Consider the following 15,274-nt stretch of genomic DNA (forward strand, 5'->3'; position numbering starts at 1 on the left):
CGAGGTAGACCGTGGGGTCCACATAGAAAATTCAGTGTTCCAACGAAGGATATGCTGGCCGAGGAGAGCGGAAAAACCACTCACGAGCGTCCCAGCACATCTTCCCAGGGGGAGGGGAGGGGGGGGGACACGACAGGAGGAGAAAATGGAAGAGGAATTAATGTAGGCGGGAAAGGAGGGGGGAAGGTGGGAAAGGAAGCAATGCGTGCGGGTGAAGGGAGGGAAGAGGCGGGAAAAGGGACAAGTCAAATTCAAAACTGGTACAAACAAGAGTCTAATCTAGTACACATGTGATTGTACCCCCACTTTCTCATGTCAAGACAGCCTTAGACCATGTATAACTAAACATGCAATTTACACAACAGGTGAAGCTCAGAACTGTATAGAGCATAAACTTTGCAATGGTACAACTAACATGGAACGCCAACCTATAGCCGTTGCTAGTCTGCCATGTCGGGTCAATGGGGGAATCCATGCATTGCCCGGCCGGGCATTGTCCATGAGTCTTGTGTCCGAACATCCAGCAATCAAATAAAGAAGGGCATTGCATAGTGGGATGTGCCGAAATCCGTACGGTCTTGAAACTACTAGCCGTTCGGTCAAAAGGAATGCCAAGGAAGGAAGTCCAAACTTGCCGTTGAGGACCTTCAGCACTAAGGCAGAGAGGGTCCGTGCGGTGGGGATAAGAAGGGGGCATGAGTGGCAATCCAAGAAGGGGAAGACTATGGAAGTTACAAAGCTGGGGGTGTGGGGGGAATGTAAACCGCTTTATCAGTGGCTTTGTATAGTACTCACTGCGGGGGCGAGGATCCTCTGCAACGGGATCCAAGAAACCAATCTGAAGTTAGCATCCCGGACTCACCAGTCCACTTGGTGAGGTGCACGCTCAGGTCGGGGCCGGTATCTTGTCGCTCTGGCGTCCCAGCGGTGAAGTGGCCGGACGCTTGGTGGGGACCTTGCTCCACAACGCATGTATGGGCCGCAGCGAGGTCCCTGGAGGTAGAGTAGTTGGTGGCGTTGGATCCTCATGAAGACCTGGGGAACGTAGCAGCCTATGTGCCTCCTCAGGAGATGAGACCCCATAAGACTTCCCATCATGTAGGAATTGCAACTTGAAGGGGTATCCACAGGTATATCTGATGTGGTGGTCGCGGAGTGAAAGCAAGTAGGGACGCATAGCTCTCCGTTTTTGTATGGTGAGCTGGCTGATGTCAGAGTAGATTTCATATCGGAAACCTTGAAAGTGTAAATCTCGACTGTTACGAGCTGTCTGGAAGATAGTCTCCTTCGACCTGTAGAAGGTGAGTTTCACGATCACATTCCTAGGGGGCCCTCTCGGGCGTTTGGGGCCAAGAGAGCGGTGAATTCTGTCAAATTCCAAGCGCTCTATTGGGATGGCGGGCTGGAGCTCTTGGAACATGGCAGTTACCGTGGATTGTAGGTCCTCCACTTCTTCAGGGATGCCGCGAATGCGGAGATTGCCGTGGCGGGACCTGTTCTCCAGGTCTTCCAATTTCTGCATAGTGGCATCCAGGTTGGCTTGTAGGGTCCCAATTTCAGCCGTGTGAGAGTTAATGGTTTCAATAGTAGAGTCAACCTTGTCTTCCAGGAGACTGGTGCGATGGCCTAGCTCCTTGATCTCCCTAGACAAGTGCAAATTAATCTCGTCTGTGGCGGCTTTCAGCTCTGCCTGTAGCATAGTTTTGAAGCGATGCAGAAGTTGGTCATCACTGACATGTCGGACCGGAGCCTCGGCAACCGGTGAGGGAGGGGGGCTCTCCACCGAGGATGTTTCCAGGAGGTCCGAAGGAGTTTTGGGGGAAGACAGCGGTTCAGAGTACCGAGGAGACTGGTCCATGGCGCCCGCGTCCGGTGGCACGTGGTGGTAGGCAGAGGTGCTAGGCTTAGACCCTTTTTTCCCCCCCATGAGGTACAGAAAAGGGGTCCGGGGAAAGGTAAGATAGGTAGGGAGAAGGGTGGAAGGACAATTATGCCAAAATATTGAGTAAATACAGCTTAGGTGTCCGGGTGATGAGGAGCCGAGCTAACACACGTCCTCCATGCTTGGCAGCTCAAGCCACACCCCGAAAGTTTTTTTTTTAAATGGCTTACGGCCCAGATGACTTACGGCCCAGATGTCAGAAAAAAAACAGAGCAGAGAAAGGTTTACTCTGCTCTAACCCTGGAGAAAGTTTTTTTTTAAATGACTTACGGTGGGCGGCGGCTCTGATGTCAGAAAGAAAAAAAACAGAGCAGAGTAAACCTTTCCGGTAAAAAAAAGTGTTTCTCTCGCGGGGGGCCCGGAGCCGCTAGGCGACCCCTGGCAAATCGTCATTCGGTGTTGCGACACACAGTTTGAGAACCGCTGTTCTATAGCTTGTCATCATGCAATCTGCAGTAGTACTTTATGTGACAAGCTATCCTTCTCTGGCCCATAACAGTTAATACATGAAAATACAACATTTTGTTCATTTAAGACAATTTATTTTTATTAGAATTGGTTTAAAAACTCAGCAATTGTTTTGCCTTTAGCAAGGGGCAAGCTATTTGTTTATTTGGACACACTCCATTAATTGCAGCATTAACAATTAAATTCAGTCATACATTATGCATACCATATATTTCAAAATGAAGAGCTGTTCAATGCTCCACTAGATAGTACATCAGTTACATTAGCTGAGTTTTATTACACTAAATGCACAGCATTGAACATGACTGATGTAGACAACATCACATACCCTTTTTTACCAGAATCAAGTTTTCTGTGAAAATAAATGTATTAATGGGAAGAATAGTTTGCTAGCATATATACTTACTTTTTTAATTAACTCTGTAGACTTAGGTCTTTTGCTAAAATCTGCATTTACTATATACATAGTGTTAAAGCTTTGCGTGTCAGAATGGTCCAGCATTTTGCCGTGACAGTAAGATTTTGGAGGCAGCCACATGTATGTGCCTAAATCCCTAGGTACTTATACTTCATACCAACAGCAGTTGGATCCACTTCCACCTCTGATAAAGTCACAGTGCATTTTTCTTTTTTTTACCTCTGCCATCCTTATTTGGTTTTCTGCAAAAGAAGGTCTTGCATTTTTCTCTTAGCTACTACTACATTACTATAAAACTGTCATTGAATGTACATGAAAATCTTTTGTTAAATGTTGATTACAAAGACAGTTTGCATTATATGATTTGTGTCTATTGTTTATAATGTATATACAGTATGTAGTAATATTCAGAGATCTTCTATAGCAGTGGTTCTCAAATTTTCTAGGGCCGGGACGCCTTGGTAACATTTGCCAAGTTGTGGTGACCCCTAACAGCAGTTGGAACAGACATTGTCATGTTTGCAACAAATAGTTTAACACTTTGTAGGTAATTGGGCTTTTCAACACGCACTATTTTATGACAATTCCTTCACATCACATCTCTTTGGGAACCCCTAGTTGCCTTGGTGGATCTTGGCTCCTAAGCAGAAATTAATTGACAAGTTTATTGTGCCAGAGCTGTTGTGATTTGAAGCTCCACCCTCTTCTTGGCAAGACCCTGCTTTTAGCAGATGTGTCAAAGGTGGTGCACAAAGCAGCACCACCACTACTCATTTTGGAGACGGGATGTGAACTGTAATTCCTACCCACGGGAAGGAAGAATACTGTTTTACAGATATACCAGCTAGATTTATGAGCTATTTGAGAAACACAATTCAGTACGTAAAGTATCGCTCCAGGCAAAAATGTTAAAATCTGTTTACTAAAGTTACCATAATATTTGCACATTAAAAGAATGCTCTTTTTAATGTTCATTATGCGAAAGCACTAAATTACCTGGTGAAGCCAACACTGACATGCTTCTAGTACTAGTTCCACCTCTGGACTGACAACCTTATATGGCCACAATACAAATGGCCTTTTCCCAAGCATTTTTAGGACCTGGAAACTGTTGCACCTGATAATTGATATTGCACCTGATAATTGATGAAAAAAGTTTTTTTGCCTTAGACACTTGTACCATTGTGCATGCTTTGGAATGATCAGACTAAGCTCCGGCACTGCTCAGTGAGCAGGGAAACATACAACAATGCTTTCTGTCATGACATTGGTGCTCTTGAAAACCTCTGCCTGCTCCGTACAGATGGAGGGTTAGCTTTCACATGACTGCATTTAAACACAGGAAAAACAGTATTTTTTGTGGCTACATTAAGTATAAAGATCAAATTGTTACTAAAAAAGCTGTAAGTCTGTTTGGGGCATTGCATATCAGTATATATTGGATGGAGGTCCACCTACTTTAGCAAACTGTAGTGCCCCTTTGCCATAAATACCATTTGCAGAAGGATACGTTTTGAATCATACCCCAAAAGACCAACAACTGGCTTAGGACCACCAAAACTGGACAAGTGAAGGCCAAAATTTTGGTCTGGTCTGACAAATATGGATTTCTGCTGTGGAACTGAAATATCAAGGACAATATTGTGTGATGTAAAAGGTACAAAGAATGATGATTTGGAAGAGGAGTGTCTATGTGTGCAGTAAATATGGTCAACAAATTTGGAAAAGCAAATTATGCTACTGACTCAGCATGGACTAAAATCTCTTAAAACATTTCCAGCAACAGTTTGAATCCATGTCAGAAAGAATTAATACTTTTTAGTTTTAACCGAATCAATTGGCAACAAAGTATATATTTGACTGCAACACCAGCTTGGAAGCAAGTAGCTAATAAACAAAAAATATATATTTCAGTGTAAACCATAACTAAAGATAAATTGAACATATTGTGCATATACCAAAGACGTGGAAGCAAATATTAAATAAGTCAAAGAAAACCAACCCTCTATTTTTTGGGACTTTGAAGACTTCCCAAGACTGCAAACATGGTTTACACATGATATCTGATAAGCATATTTAATACATTTTATTTAAAAAAAGAGACTGATGTTAGTTTCAAGATCATTATTTGAGCAGAGGCTAATCTGAGCCCAGTTTCAAAGGTAAGTCACTTCAATACAAATTAAACCCAGTTCCACAGTTGTCATGTCACAGTAAAGTAACCCAAGTCCTAAAGGCTGTTTAACACATGTACATGTGATGCAGTGGGGTTGATTTACTAACCTTATAAACACACCACGAGCGTGTATACACCTCTGCAGTGTGTTCCCTCCCAGCATGATCTATGGGTGGAATCTAAACACCTTTGTAATGTGTACACACCCAGCAGGTGTGTTGTGCAAAGCCCTGAAGGAATTCCAAGGTGATGTTGGGTAAATTAGCTCTATGTTGTGTTGCTTGCGTTGATGAATGCAAGGAATGTAAATGCATGAGCTAACCATTTTTGTCTAAACTGTGAAGCAGCATTATATATGCATCATGTGCATGATTTTTCCATATATGGCATTAGTGGAAATATGCTTTTAGAGACTTTTTGGTTGATAAATACGTTTGGCTGTGTGAAAATCACACACACCTGGTGTGTGTGTGTGTGTTTAGGTTAGTAAATCACCCCCAGTATGTCAGACATTTATGCTACATCTTTTATTAACACCACAATATACCCATTCTGGAAAAAGAAGTATATGTAGATCTATATCTCCAAAAAGAACTCATATGGCATCTCAAAGGTACCTGAAACCAGAGAGAAAGTAATTTCAAATATCCTGAGGCTTTTAAAAGATTTGATTGATTTTTAGGAGAACATATATGTAGACCCCTCAGTCATACCATTTATATCTGGCTGCAGGGAAATGTATTGTGCTTCACATATAAACATAAGAAAACACTTTCAGAGCATGAAGAAGGAGAAGTTGTAAGCTCTGTTACTGTATCAAGTTAGTTGCAAGGGAACAAATTTCAAAGCATGTCATACAGGACATATTAAGATACATTATGTAAAGGATATATTAAAGGATAACTGTACTTTCAAAATACCACTAGGAAGATATTCCTTGATTGTGCCTCACGACCTTCTGCTATTTTCAATCTTCTTGGTTCCCCAGTAAGGTCATGAAATTTCACAAAGAATTGCACACATGAGGAAACAGTTTGAGTCCTGGTCGGCATTCCACGGACACCTGTCAGGTTCTAGGCAAACCTTTAGTTCACCATATGGGTGATCCAGTTTTGTCTGCAGGGGCAAGACAAAATAGAGGATAACTGATAAAAGAGCACTTGCCTTTTAACCAATCAATCAGACAATAATTTTTGCACCATTCCCCATTTTTGCACCATGCAGAATCACCAAATGGAAACCAAATCTTGGATCCAGAAGATGGCTATTGACAGATATGCCTAGATCAATGTTTCTTAAATGATGGTTTAGGACCTATACTGGTTATTGGATGCATTTATGATGGGTCACCTCTGTAATGTGTGATGTAGTTTTTTTGATACCAAGTCAAATTTAGGTACTTTGAGAACTATACTTGATTTGAAACAAATATGTTTACAATTTGTGTGTTTGTTTTTCTATTATATGACCATTGTTATTTGGCTTTGTATGGCTTTCCTATCATTTAATTAAAACTTCTCTTATTGAGTACCAGTACGGTAATAGTTTTCCTATTTGGGACCTGGAATTAAAATGTTTAGCAAGCCCTGGTCTAGATGATGATTATTGACTACTATTACTGTATGTAATTGCAATATATCATATTGACAGCACAAGTTCTGTTAACTAGCAATTATAAGCAATTTTTCACTGAAGTGATGTTGTGGAAACCAGCTAAAACTGTCTAAGAAGGAATTTCCCTCACTTTGGCGAGTTTTCCACTCACTTCCTGTTGTATCTCTGTAACAAAAGTAAAGGGAAATCTCCCCAATAGCACACAGACAGCAGTAAAAACAAACCTGACAAATGTTTGAATTCAGCTACACTGTAAAGATGCCCACATAATAGTAATTAGCTTGATAATTTTTATGCTGTGCCAAGATATAAAAGATCTTAAAAAACCCTCAGTGTCAGGCTCAACAAAGAAAAAGTCCAGTACTTGGGGAAATATGTAAAATACATGAGGAACATTGAAAGTTTATAGGGTGTGAAGCCTGATGATAGGAAAATTGCAGCAATTCAAAACATGCCAGCACAGTGTAACAAAAAGAGTCTAATGCATCTATTAGGCATGACAAAGTACTTAGCACAATGTATTCCCCATGAAGTATCTCTGACAGCACCACTGAGAAAGCCACCTAAAATAATGACATTCTATGACAATAGGAGCAAGAGCAGGATAAAGGCTTTACAAAAGCACATGCTGTGAGATTTTCTGACCCACCCAAACAAATGCAAATACAATCAGATACATCTGAAGATGGCTGTGGAAGGAAACTTACTATTATATTCATTATAGTTGTTAACATGTGCAGAACACAATAACACACAAATAAAAAAAAAAAACTGCTGGCAATTATGTTTTGCAGAAAAAGATCCAGGTCTATGGAAGCAGAATAAAGCTATGTTCTTACCACAAACAAGTGCCATTCTGTTATTAAGGATGACTAGAAGATTCCAGGTTCAGAGTCTACAAGAGAGGGAACCCTGGAGAGATGGGTCACAAGCAAATGATTGCCATCACCCTACCTGGATAGGTGTGGGTGCCATTTAGGAACCAGAATCCATTTGGAATATAGTATAAAATAAAACAATCACATGTGTTCAAATAGCACCTGTCATCATGATACACACACACAGGGGGCAGCCATTTGTAGACTCAAACAACACTTAAATAATCTGACATTTCAACGCATTCAGAAAACGAGACAAAACGCGGTGGTCTGCGCCTCATGGCTTAGTGACGTTACAGATTCCGACTGCAGAGACCTGCCAAGCTCTGGTCTGATGCCAGCTGTGTGACGGGTACACTTTACCAGCAGATGACGTCTCAGCCCAGCCTGGCTTGGGTGGAGTCACTGAGAGCGCCCTATTTTTTGCGTTTGCAGTGGAATGGAACACTGGAAAAGTTTTGCCAGGCGTCCGATCGCACTGCGGGCAGAATGCAAGGGGAAGTTTCTCAGCGACCGCGGTGCATTTCAGCAGCTACCGCTCTGGTACTCACACGCTTTTGGTGTGAACAAGGCCTAACAGCAAACCTACTAAAAGGAAAACAACTAGAACTATAGTGTCAAATGACTGAATGTATGAGTGGTTAAATCAAGTATATTACTTTTTTGATAATGCCGTACAGAAAGCAATGCTGATGTACAAAATTGTTATCTTTTTATTTTATTGCAGTAAAAATAACAAAGGATGTTTACTACCTTGGAGCCACTGCACATAGCTCTCTGTATTTTTAAAATCATTCTAACTGTTATAACTGTCACATTGCTATTATAAATGTGAAAACTGTGGGATGCAGACCTTGACATTTTTATTTATTTTTGTATTAATTTAAAACACAGCTGACATTAAATATCGATGCAAAATGTTTATTTTTTTTTTGACCCGTAATAAGGTACATATTTAGTGTTGAATTCCTATAACTCTTAAAATAAAAAATGTGCATGATATGTGTTGCCCTTACCTTTTTTTCTCCTCTTTTGTCATACTTACAGTTGCCAAGGCAACCATCACTACTTTGCTATCAGGTTTAGATTCACGCTCCTTGGTAAATAGCTTATCATTGAAGTAGTATGATGGCACTCATCAATAGTACTTAATGTTTTCACATTAAAATAGCATCTGTATGTAGCAAAAACAGTGGATGATAGGGGACAAAGACTTTTATTTTTCAATACAGTATATATATATATAGTCCTTAAGGACTCTTGACAAGGTTTTATGACTTTCTGCCCTTTGTCTTCATTGCAGAAGTTAGATAACATGAGGTTTCCATCAAAGGGGAGTTTTCCAATCTGATACAGGAACACAAGACAATGATTTTTCCTGACTCCTGGTTATTTTATTGCACTGTTTGGTCTATTCCGGCACAAACTAGGGCTCTAATTCACACCTAGTGATAGCAGACTTTAACATATGCACAGATTCTATTCTACATGTTTGCAGCTAATACTATAGCCAGAATGTGAATACTCAACCATAAAATCGTGCTTGTACTATTTTGCAGGATGCGCGGCTTCCACAGTAGAGCTCTGACTGAGTGCAGACTCTTTCTAACCTTTGATCTTTCTGACTGCATGATAGGAATATATGAAGAATGTAGACATGGTTTGAGTAACAAATATTATGGCAAATTGTATGGCATTTAAATAGTCATGGTGAGGTAGATAGTTTCACTTTAATATTTGTCATATCACTTTTTTCAGCCTCTCCTTTATTTGTTTTTGTTTTTTAGGTGTCAAAGGATCTTTATGATAAGGAAAATGAAATTGAGGATCATTTAAAGAATGCTTCCCTGTTTGAACTCCAGTTGAATCAGCTAAAATTGTGGGTTTCATCTGTAAAAGAACAGTTAGAATTCTACAATCAAGTGGGAAGACCTGGAGCATTTAACATCAAGGTAAACCTTTACATTTACTGTATATCACAAACTTAAACAAAACAAGTAACTGATAAGAATATGACATTATGTTGAAAAGAAAGCTGATCTTGCGGAAATCCCCCTTGTGGTGTAACGCTGTCTTTTGTTTACATTTCTAGCAACCTTGATATTGCAGAAAAGTATACTAAATTCATAAACCCTGTGAATGCCTACTTAAAGAGGGAAATATATTTATGCATGAGATTAAAAAAGGATCACAAACTGAATGGACCAGGTAGCAACAACATCACAAACACAGTTCAAACATGAACACCTCCAATATGTATCAACGTGTTTCGTAAAGGTGGCTAAAAGTCATAAATGAGAAAACGTTGCTGACTCTTCACTAAATGAATAAAACTAGGGATGCACTAATACTTTTTTTGGTATTGGGTATGAGTAACAATATTTATCTTTTTATACTCGTCGATACTGAGTAATGATACCGGCACTTTCCCTAAAAAAAAAAAAACTATAGCACAATCCACATTTCTGGTGGTTATAAGACCCTTGCAGGAAACTTGCCTGAATACATTATTAACAGGATGGTACCCTCTTGCAGGTCACCCAAGTCAATTTATAATATTATCAAGCTGTGGCATAGCCTGTGAACTGTAAGAATTGTGAAGCCAGTGGAAGGTTACCACTACTTAGTAAAAAGCCCATAATGTACCTCTAGTGCATGTAATAGTTGGTTACTTCCATACAAGAAAATGTACAGTGTAAAACAAATTAAAATGATAGGAATTCCATGCATGCCAGCTATCTCTTTTTTATTTTTAGACAGAAAGGGGAAAGGTTACAACAGGTCCATTTTTATTGCTGTCTCTTCCCATTGTAAAGGTTGTCTCTTACCGTTGTGGAGATATATGAAGAATGTAGACATTGTTTGAGTAACACATTTTATGGCATTTGTATGGTGATAATTGTGGTGGGGTGGAGAATTGCACTTTAATATTTGTCATCACTTTTTTCACCTATTTATTTTACAATCTATGAGGTGTGGCATAGGGTTGGATCCAAGGTTGTTGCTGATATTGTCAGAGCATTGTCAGAAAAAATAATACTAGTAGTTTTTGTAATGCTAGTGAGTGTACAGTTGGCAGAAAGTGTATAGTAAATGGTGGCAAGAAACTTTGGAAAAATGGTTAGCTGTCTTATGTACAATAGAGATTGGTGGTATAAGATATATAGGTGACTGCTTTGCCAGAGGCCATGTGCATTAACAAATTCATAGGATGTAGGGCATGTATGGGTATTCTGTAGTCTGTTTCCATCACCCTACAGGTATTTAAAGCTGAAAAATATTTGTAAAGGCACAGCAGTCATGTGTCTTCAGCCCTATAAGGCAACCAATAAAGAATCCAAGGTTGTTGCTGATATTGTCAGAGCATTGTCAGAAAAAATAATACTAGTAGTTTTTGTAATGCTAGTGAGTGTACAGTTGGCAGAAAGTGTATAGTAAATGGTGGCAAGAAACTTTGGAAAAATGGTTAGCTGTCTTATGTACAATAGAGATTGGTGGTATAAGATATATAGGTGACTGCTTTGCCAGAGGCCATGTGCATTAACAAATTCATAGGATGTAGGGCATGTATGGGTATTCTGTAGTCTGTTTCCATCACCCTACAGGTATTTAAAGCTGAAAAATATTTGTAAAGGCACAGCAGTCATGTGTCTTCAGCCCTATAAGGCAACCAATAAAGAATTTCCTACTAGACATACTGGCTACTTTTAAATCCCATACAAGTACAATGAATCATGAAAGGCAATGCTTGAGAGTACAACATTTAAAACATTGTTTTTCCAAAGGAATGTTATGGGGGATGGACATTGTCAGAACAGGGATAACTGAGTGGGTATATTAGGTATACCTGGTACAAATTGTAGGGATTTTTCATCTAAAGTCTGGAGACCTTGTGCTTGGACTGAAGGTCAGGGACCCTGGCTTTGGGTCTTGTAGCAGGGCCCATGTGTGTTTAGCTACACCTCTGGTCTATCAGGTTGTGGATCCCCATAAACACCCTAACTAAAGGATTCCCAAGGAATACACCTATTAATCTGCCCACCAAAATAACAAAAAATTGCATGGCCAAAAGTCAGTGAATGTTAATAGAAGGGTGTTTTTGGTGTACTTTGAAATAATGAACTACCACAAAACCATTTTTCTCAGCAACAGTATGGCTACCTTGATCACATTTAAAATGGAAACTCCTGTGCTTTCCCATAAGTCAGAGCCAAGTAAACAATCAACAAATGTAGACATAACAAATGTGTAAGCAGGGTTATTTTCCTTTGCTGTAGCACTTTGGATTGCTAGTTGGCCAGTCAATATATGCTATCCCAATGGAATCTCTCAGCCCATGTACCTACTGTTGAATGATCAAGGAAGGCATCTCCCACCCACACTGCACTATATAGTAATCCTTTTCTAAAATGAGCTCTGCACTCGCAGTAGCCATGTAACCTCTATGTCCATTTTATTTTTCCATTCTATCATTACCTAGTAATGCTATTACTTTCAGGGTTGTACCACAGCTATATAAGATCTATGGTTCTATTCAGAGCCACATTCAGACATCTCATTGCCGTAGGCACTACTCATTGGTCATTATCTCATTAGCATTACATTTATTTCAGTACTCTGCCCATGAGGTGACTGCCAATGGGTAGTTAAACCTTTCAGTAGAAAAGAGATTTGCCAGTGTACCGCTAGACCAGAGTTTAGTCTCCGTTTTGTCAAAAATGTGGAGTTAGGCATGAAATTAATAGTTATGCACATTTCTTTGCAAATGGAGTAATAGTCTTCAGTAATCAGAGCAATTGGATATCCACATTTCTGGATACTGGGGTTGTTTCTAGTATTTTGTTGCAAGGAAAGTATGTTCATGTTGAATAGCTAACCATTACAATGTGCCATATGAGCTTTTTCGTGTTTTGTTTGCACTAATGCAAAATTCAGTATTCAGATAAAATCATGTAGTATTATTAAGGGACAGCAGCATGCGATCAAGTAATAAGTATGTTGGTGTATGTCCTGATTATCTCCTTATTGCAATTTAGCTTAACCGCTTTACTAGCAGCAAACTGAAGAGTTAGTTCAGCATGCTGTGAACCACTTACTTGAGGAACAGATCTCTAGCAAACAAATTGGATGAGTGCTTTTCTTCAGAATACTTATTTATTTTCAATGGGCTCAAAGGAATATGTTTAAAGTCAAGAGTGTTCAACTGTGACTTAAATGCACTATTTATATTTATTTGAAAATATATGAATATGCCACTGGCTGGTAAAAGTCAAAAGTTCCCACAAATAACTGCGAAGTAGCAAGTAATAACATTAATCATAAAGGATCCTAGATTGCTTTACCATTAGTGATGCCATTAACAGAGACTTTTTCAAGATTTAATTAATACATTTCAAGAATGCAGAGATAAATGCTGCATATAAAAATATAAATGTTAGAATAAAAAACAGGCATGTTGGGGAATTAAGGATAGCATATTTCTACATTGAAACAATCACATAGGAAGACTTGTTACAGCAACAACAAAATCCCTTCATATGTTTGAGTTTGTCCTTAACTGTGTGCACAAAAATCTGGTAAATATTTTATTAAGTTTCCCTATAAAATATTGCTCAGCATATGGACTTTATTTTTCAAAGTCTAATCACACTTTCAACACAAATACCTTTCAAGCCTATACACAAAAACTCTTTGCCCACCCAAGAGCCATCCATTTTGGTAGACACACCTTGTTTCGTGAATAGCCTGCGATAATTCCTCTATAGACAAATGTGATTTTCATACAATATTGTTTATAGCTGAATGTAATGAAGTGGGATAATATATTAGCCTGTTCCTCCACTAGATATGGACCTACTGTGACTAATCCAAATTCATGCTATGAAAAGTCTTGATTATTAATTAAAATCTATTGTAATATTGTCTCTATTTAAAAGTCAACATATATCAGTGAAACTAACTAATTTAGGGGGTTATTCACAAAGCTAGCCAAAGGATCAGTCGTAGCTCCTTCAGCTAGCTTCGGTTGCGGCAGCCTTTTGGTTCTGTTGAACCGAATGGCTTCTGTATGGGCTATTGAGCAGCTCAACCGAGCCAAAGGCATATGCTTCGGCTCGACTGAGCCAAAGTGACAGTTGAAGCAGGGTGAAAATGACAGCTGGGCAGAGCCAGCCATGATCTTGTGATCTCATGACTGGCTCTGCTAAAAGAATCTAGCAGGTCCCGGCCAATAGGAAACAGTTGGGCGGAGCTAGCTGTCACTGAAAGCTACACGCAATTGTTTTTTTCTTTTAAAAAAAATCTATTTCTTTTACAATTATTATTTATTTACATTTTTAAGCCTTTTTTTCAACTTTTTTCATTGATTTCCTATTCTGCTCAGTACCACGGAGGTACCGGGCAGAATAGCCAAGCCGAATGCTGCTAGGCGGCATTCGGCTATTCACTCACTGACATTTGGCCCCTATGTGAATAGGGATGAATGGCAGCGAGTGAGTTGCCGGAGCTTTGGCTCAGCCGAACCAGATGTTGGATCAGCTGAGTCGAAGTCCTTCTGCACTTCGGCTCAGCCAAACATGCAGAGCACGTTCGGCTGACCGAAGTGCAGCTCATTTCAGCAGATGTACGGCTGAACTCAGCCGTACAAGCCTGAAGTGAATAGCCAAACAGCGTTCAGCTCACTTCACTTCAGGTGGGTTATTCACTCGGCTGCCTTTGGCAGCTTTGTTATCAACCCTGTGAGTTTATTTACTTAATCAGACATGACCAATAAAATATGACCTATTTGGATCGCCTGTTGGCTTATGTGTTATATTAGCAGGGTAAATGAAACCTGTCATGAACTAAATACAGTATGTGTACTTCCATTGCTGACTTTCTTCATAAAATGCAAGTTGCCTGGCTGTCTGTTGCTTTAGTGCTTCCTGAGTTACTGATCAGGAACAAGTTTGCTGATCTGGCATGTTGACTGCATTTACAACATGCCTGTTTCATGCTCAGAAAGTTAACTTTTATTATAGGGTGACTATTATTTTCAAAAGGAGGTAAGCAAGCTGTAGCCTCCATATGTTTCTCAGTATAAGATTCTTTTAATAAGGTTACATAACTTATTTTAGTTATAGGGTGAGCAATTGTTATTCATGTGAGCCTTCTGATCGATCACATGACTAAAAATCATCCACATCTCATGACAGATTGCTATGATTAAAGTATATCTAAACCAAGTAATACAAATTTAATATATTCCAGATTACCAGTCCTCAGATGTAATGGTTCAGTAATGCAGTGATTCAGTAATACATTTTCTGTCCTAGGGTGACAACACTTACTCACTGTACTGTACCCATGGAGGGTGAATGTTTTCCACCTGGGGCAGGAATTAGGATTCCAGAACATCTTCTTATCTCTGATAAGAGTTCAACAGAGACAGAGAAAACAGAAAAATATCAGCTCACAAGATTTCTGACAGGATCACTATTTTTTTGCACATATTAAACAGATGTAACAAAACACTTAGGGGGTTATTCACAAAGGAGCCGACGAATCCAGCCGTAGCTTTGGCTGATCCTTCAGCTCTCTTCGGCCGCCGGAGCCCTTCAGTTCAGTCGAACTGAAGGGCTGCTGTACGGGGGATTCACAATAGCCCGTACAGCAGCTGAAGGTAGCCGAGCGGCTCAGCCGAGCTGAAGGCATATGCTTCAGCTCAACTGAAGTGACACCCGAAGCGGGGAGAATGGCCTTCCGAAGGACCAGCCATATGCCTCGCAAATGACGGCTGG

The 15,274-nt window shown here is 39.8% G+C and overlaps 1 protein-coding gene across 1 annotated transcript in view; it reads left to right on the forward strand.

Annotated features, from left to right (window-relative positions):
- The window catches only part of LOC108790764 (dystrophin-like), a 75,331-nt gene that overhangs the window by 28,594 nt on the left and 31,463 nt on the right, over window positions 1-15,274 (forward strand). Inside the window, exon 4 of the mRNA XM_018561105.1 lies at window positions 9,284-9,448. Coding sequence (XP_018416607.1) covers window positions 9,284-9,448 — 165 coding nt within the window. The remainder of the gene's footprint in view (window positions 1-9,283; window positions 9,449-15,274) is intronic.

The sequence above is a fragment of the Nanorana parkeri genome, unplaced genomic scaffold (genome assembly GCF_000935625.1).
Source record: "Nanorana parkeri isolate BGI_ZX_2015 unplaced genomic scaffold, ASM93562v1 scaffold500, whole genome shotgun sequence".
Lineage (NCBI taxonomy): Eukaryota > Metazoa > Chordata > Amphibia > Anura > Dicroglossidae > Nanorana > Nanorana parkeri.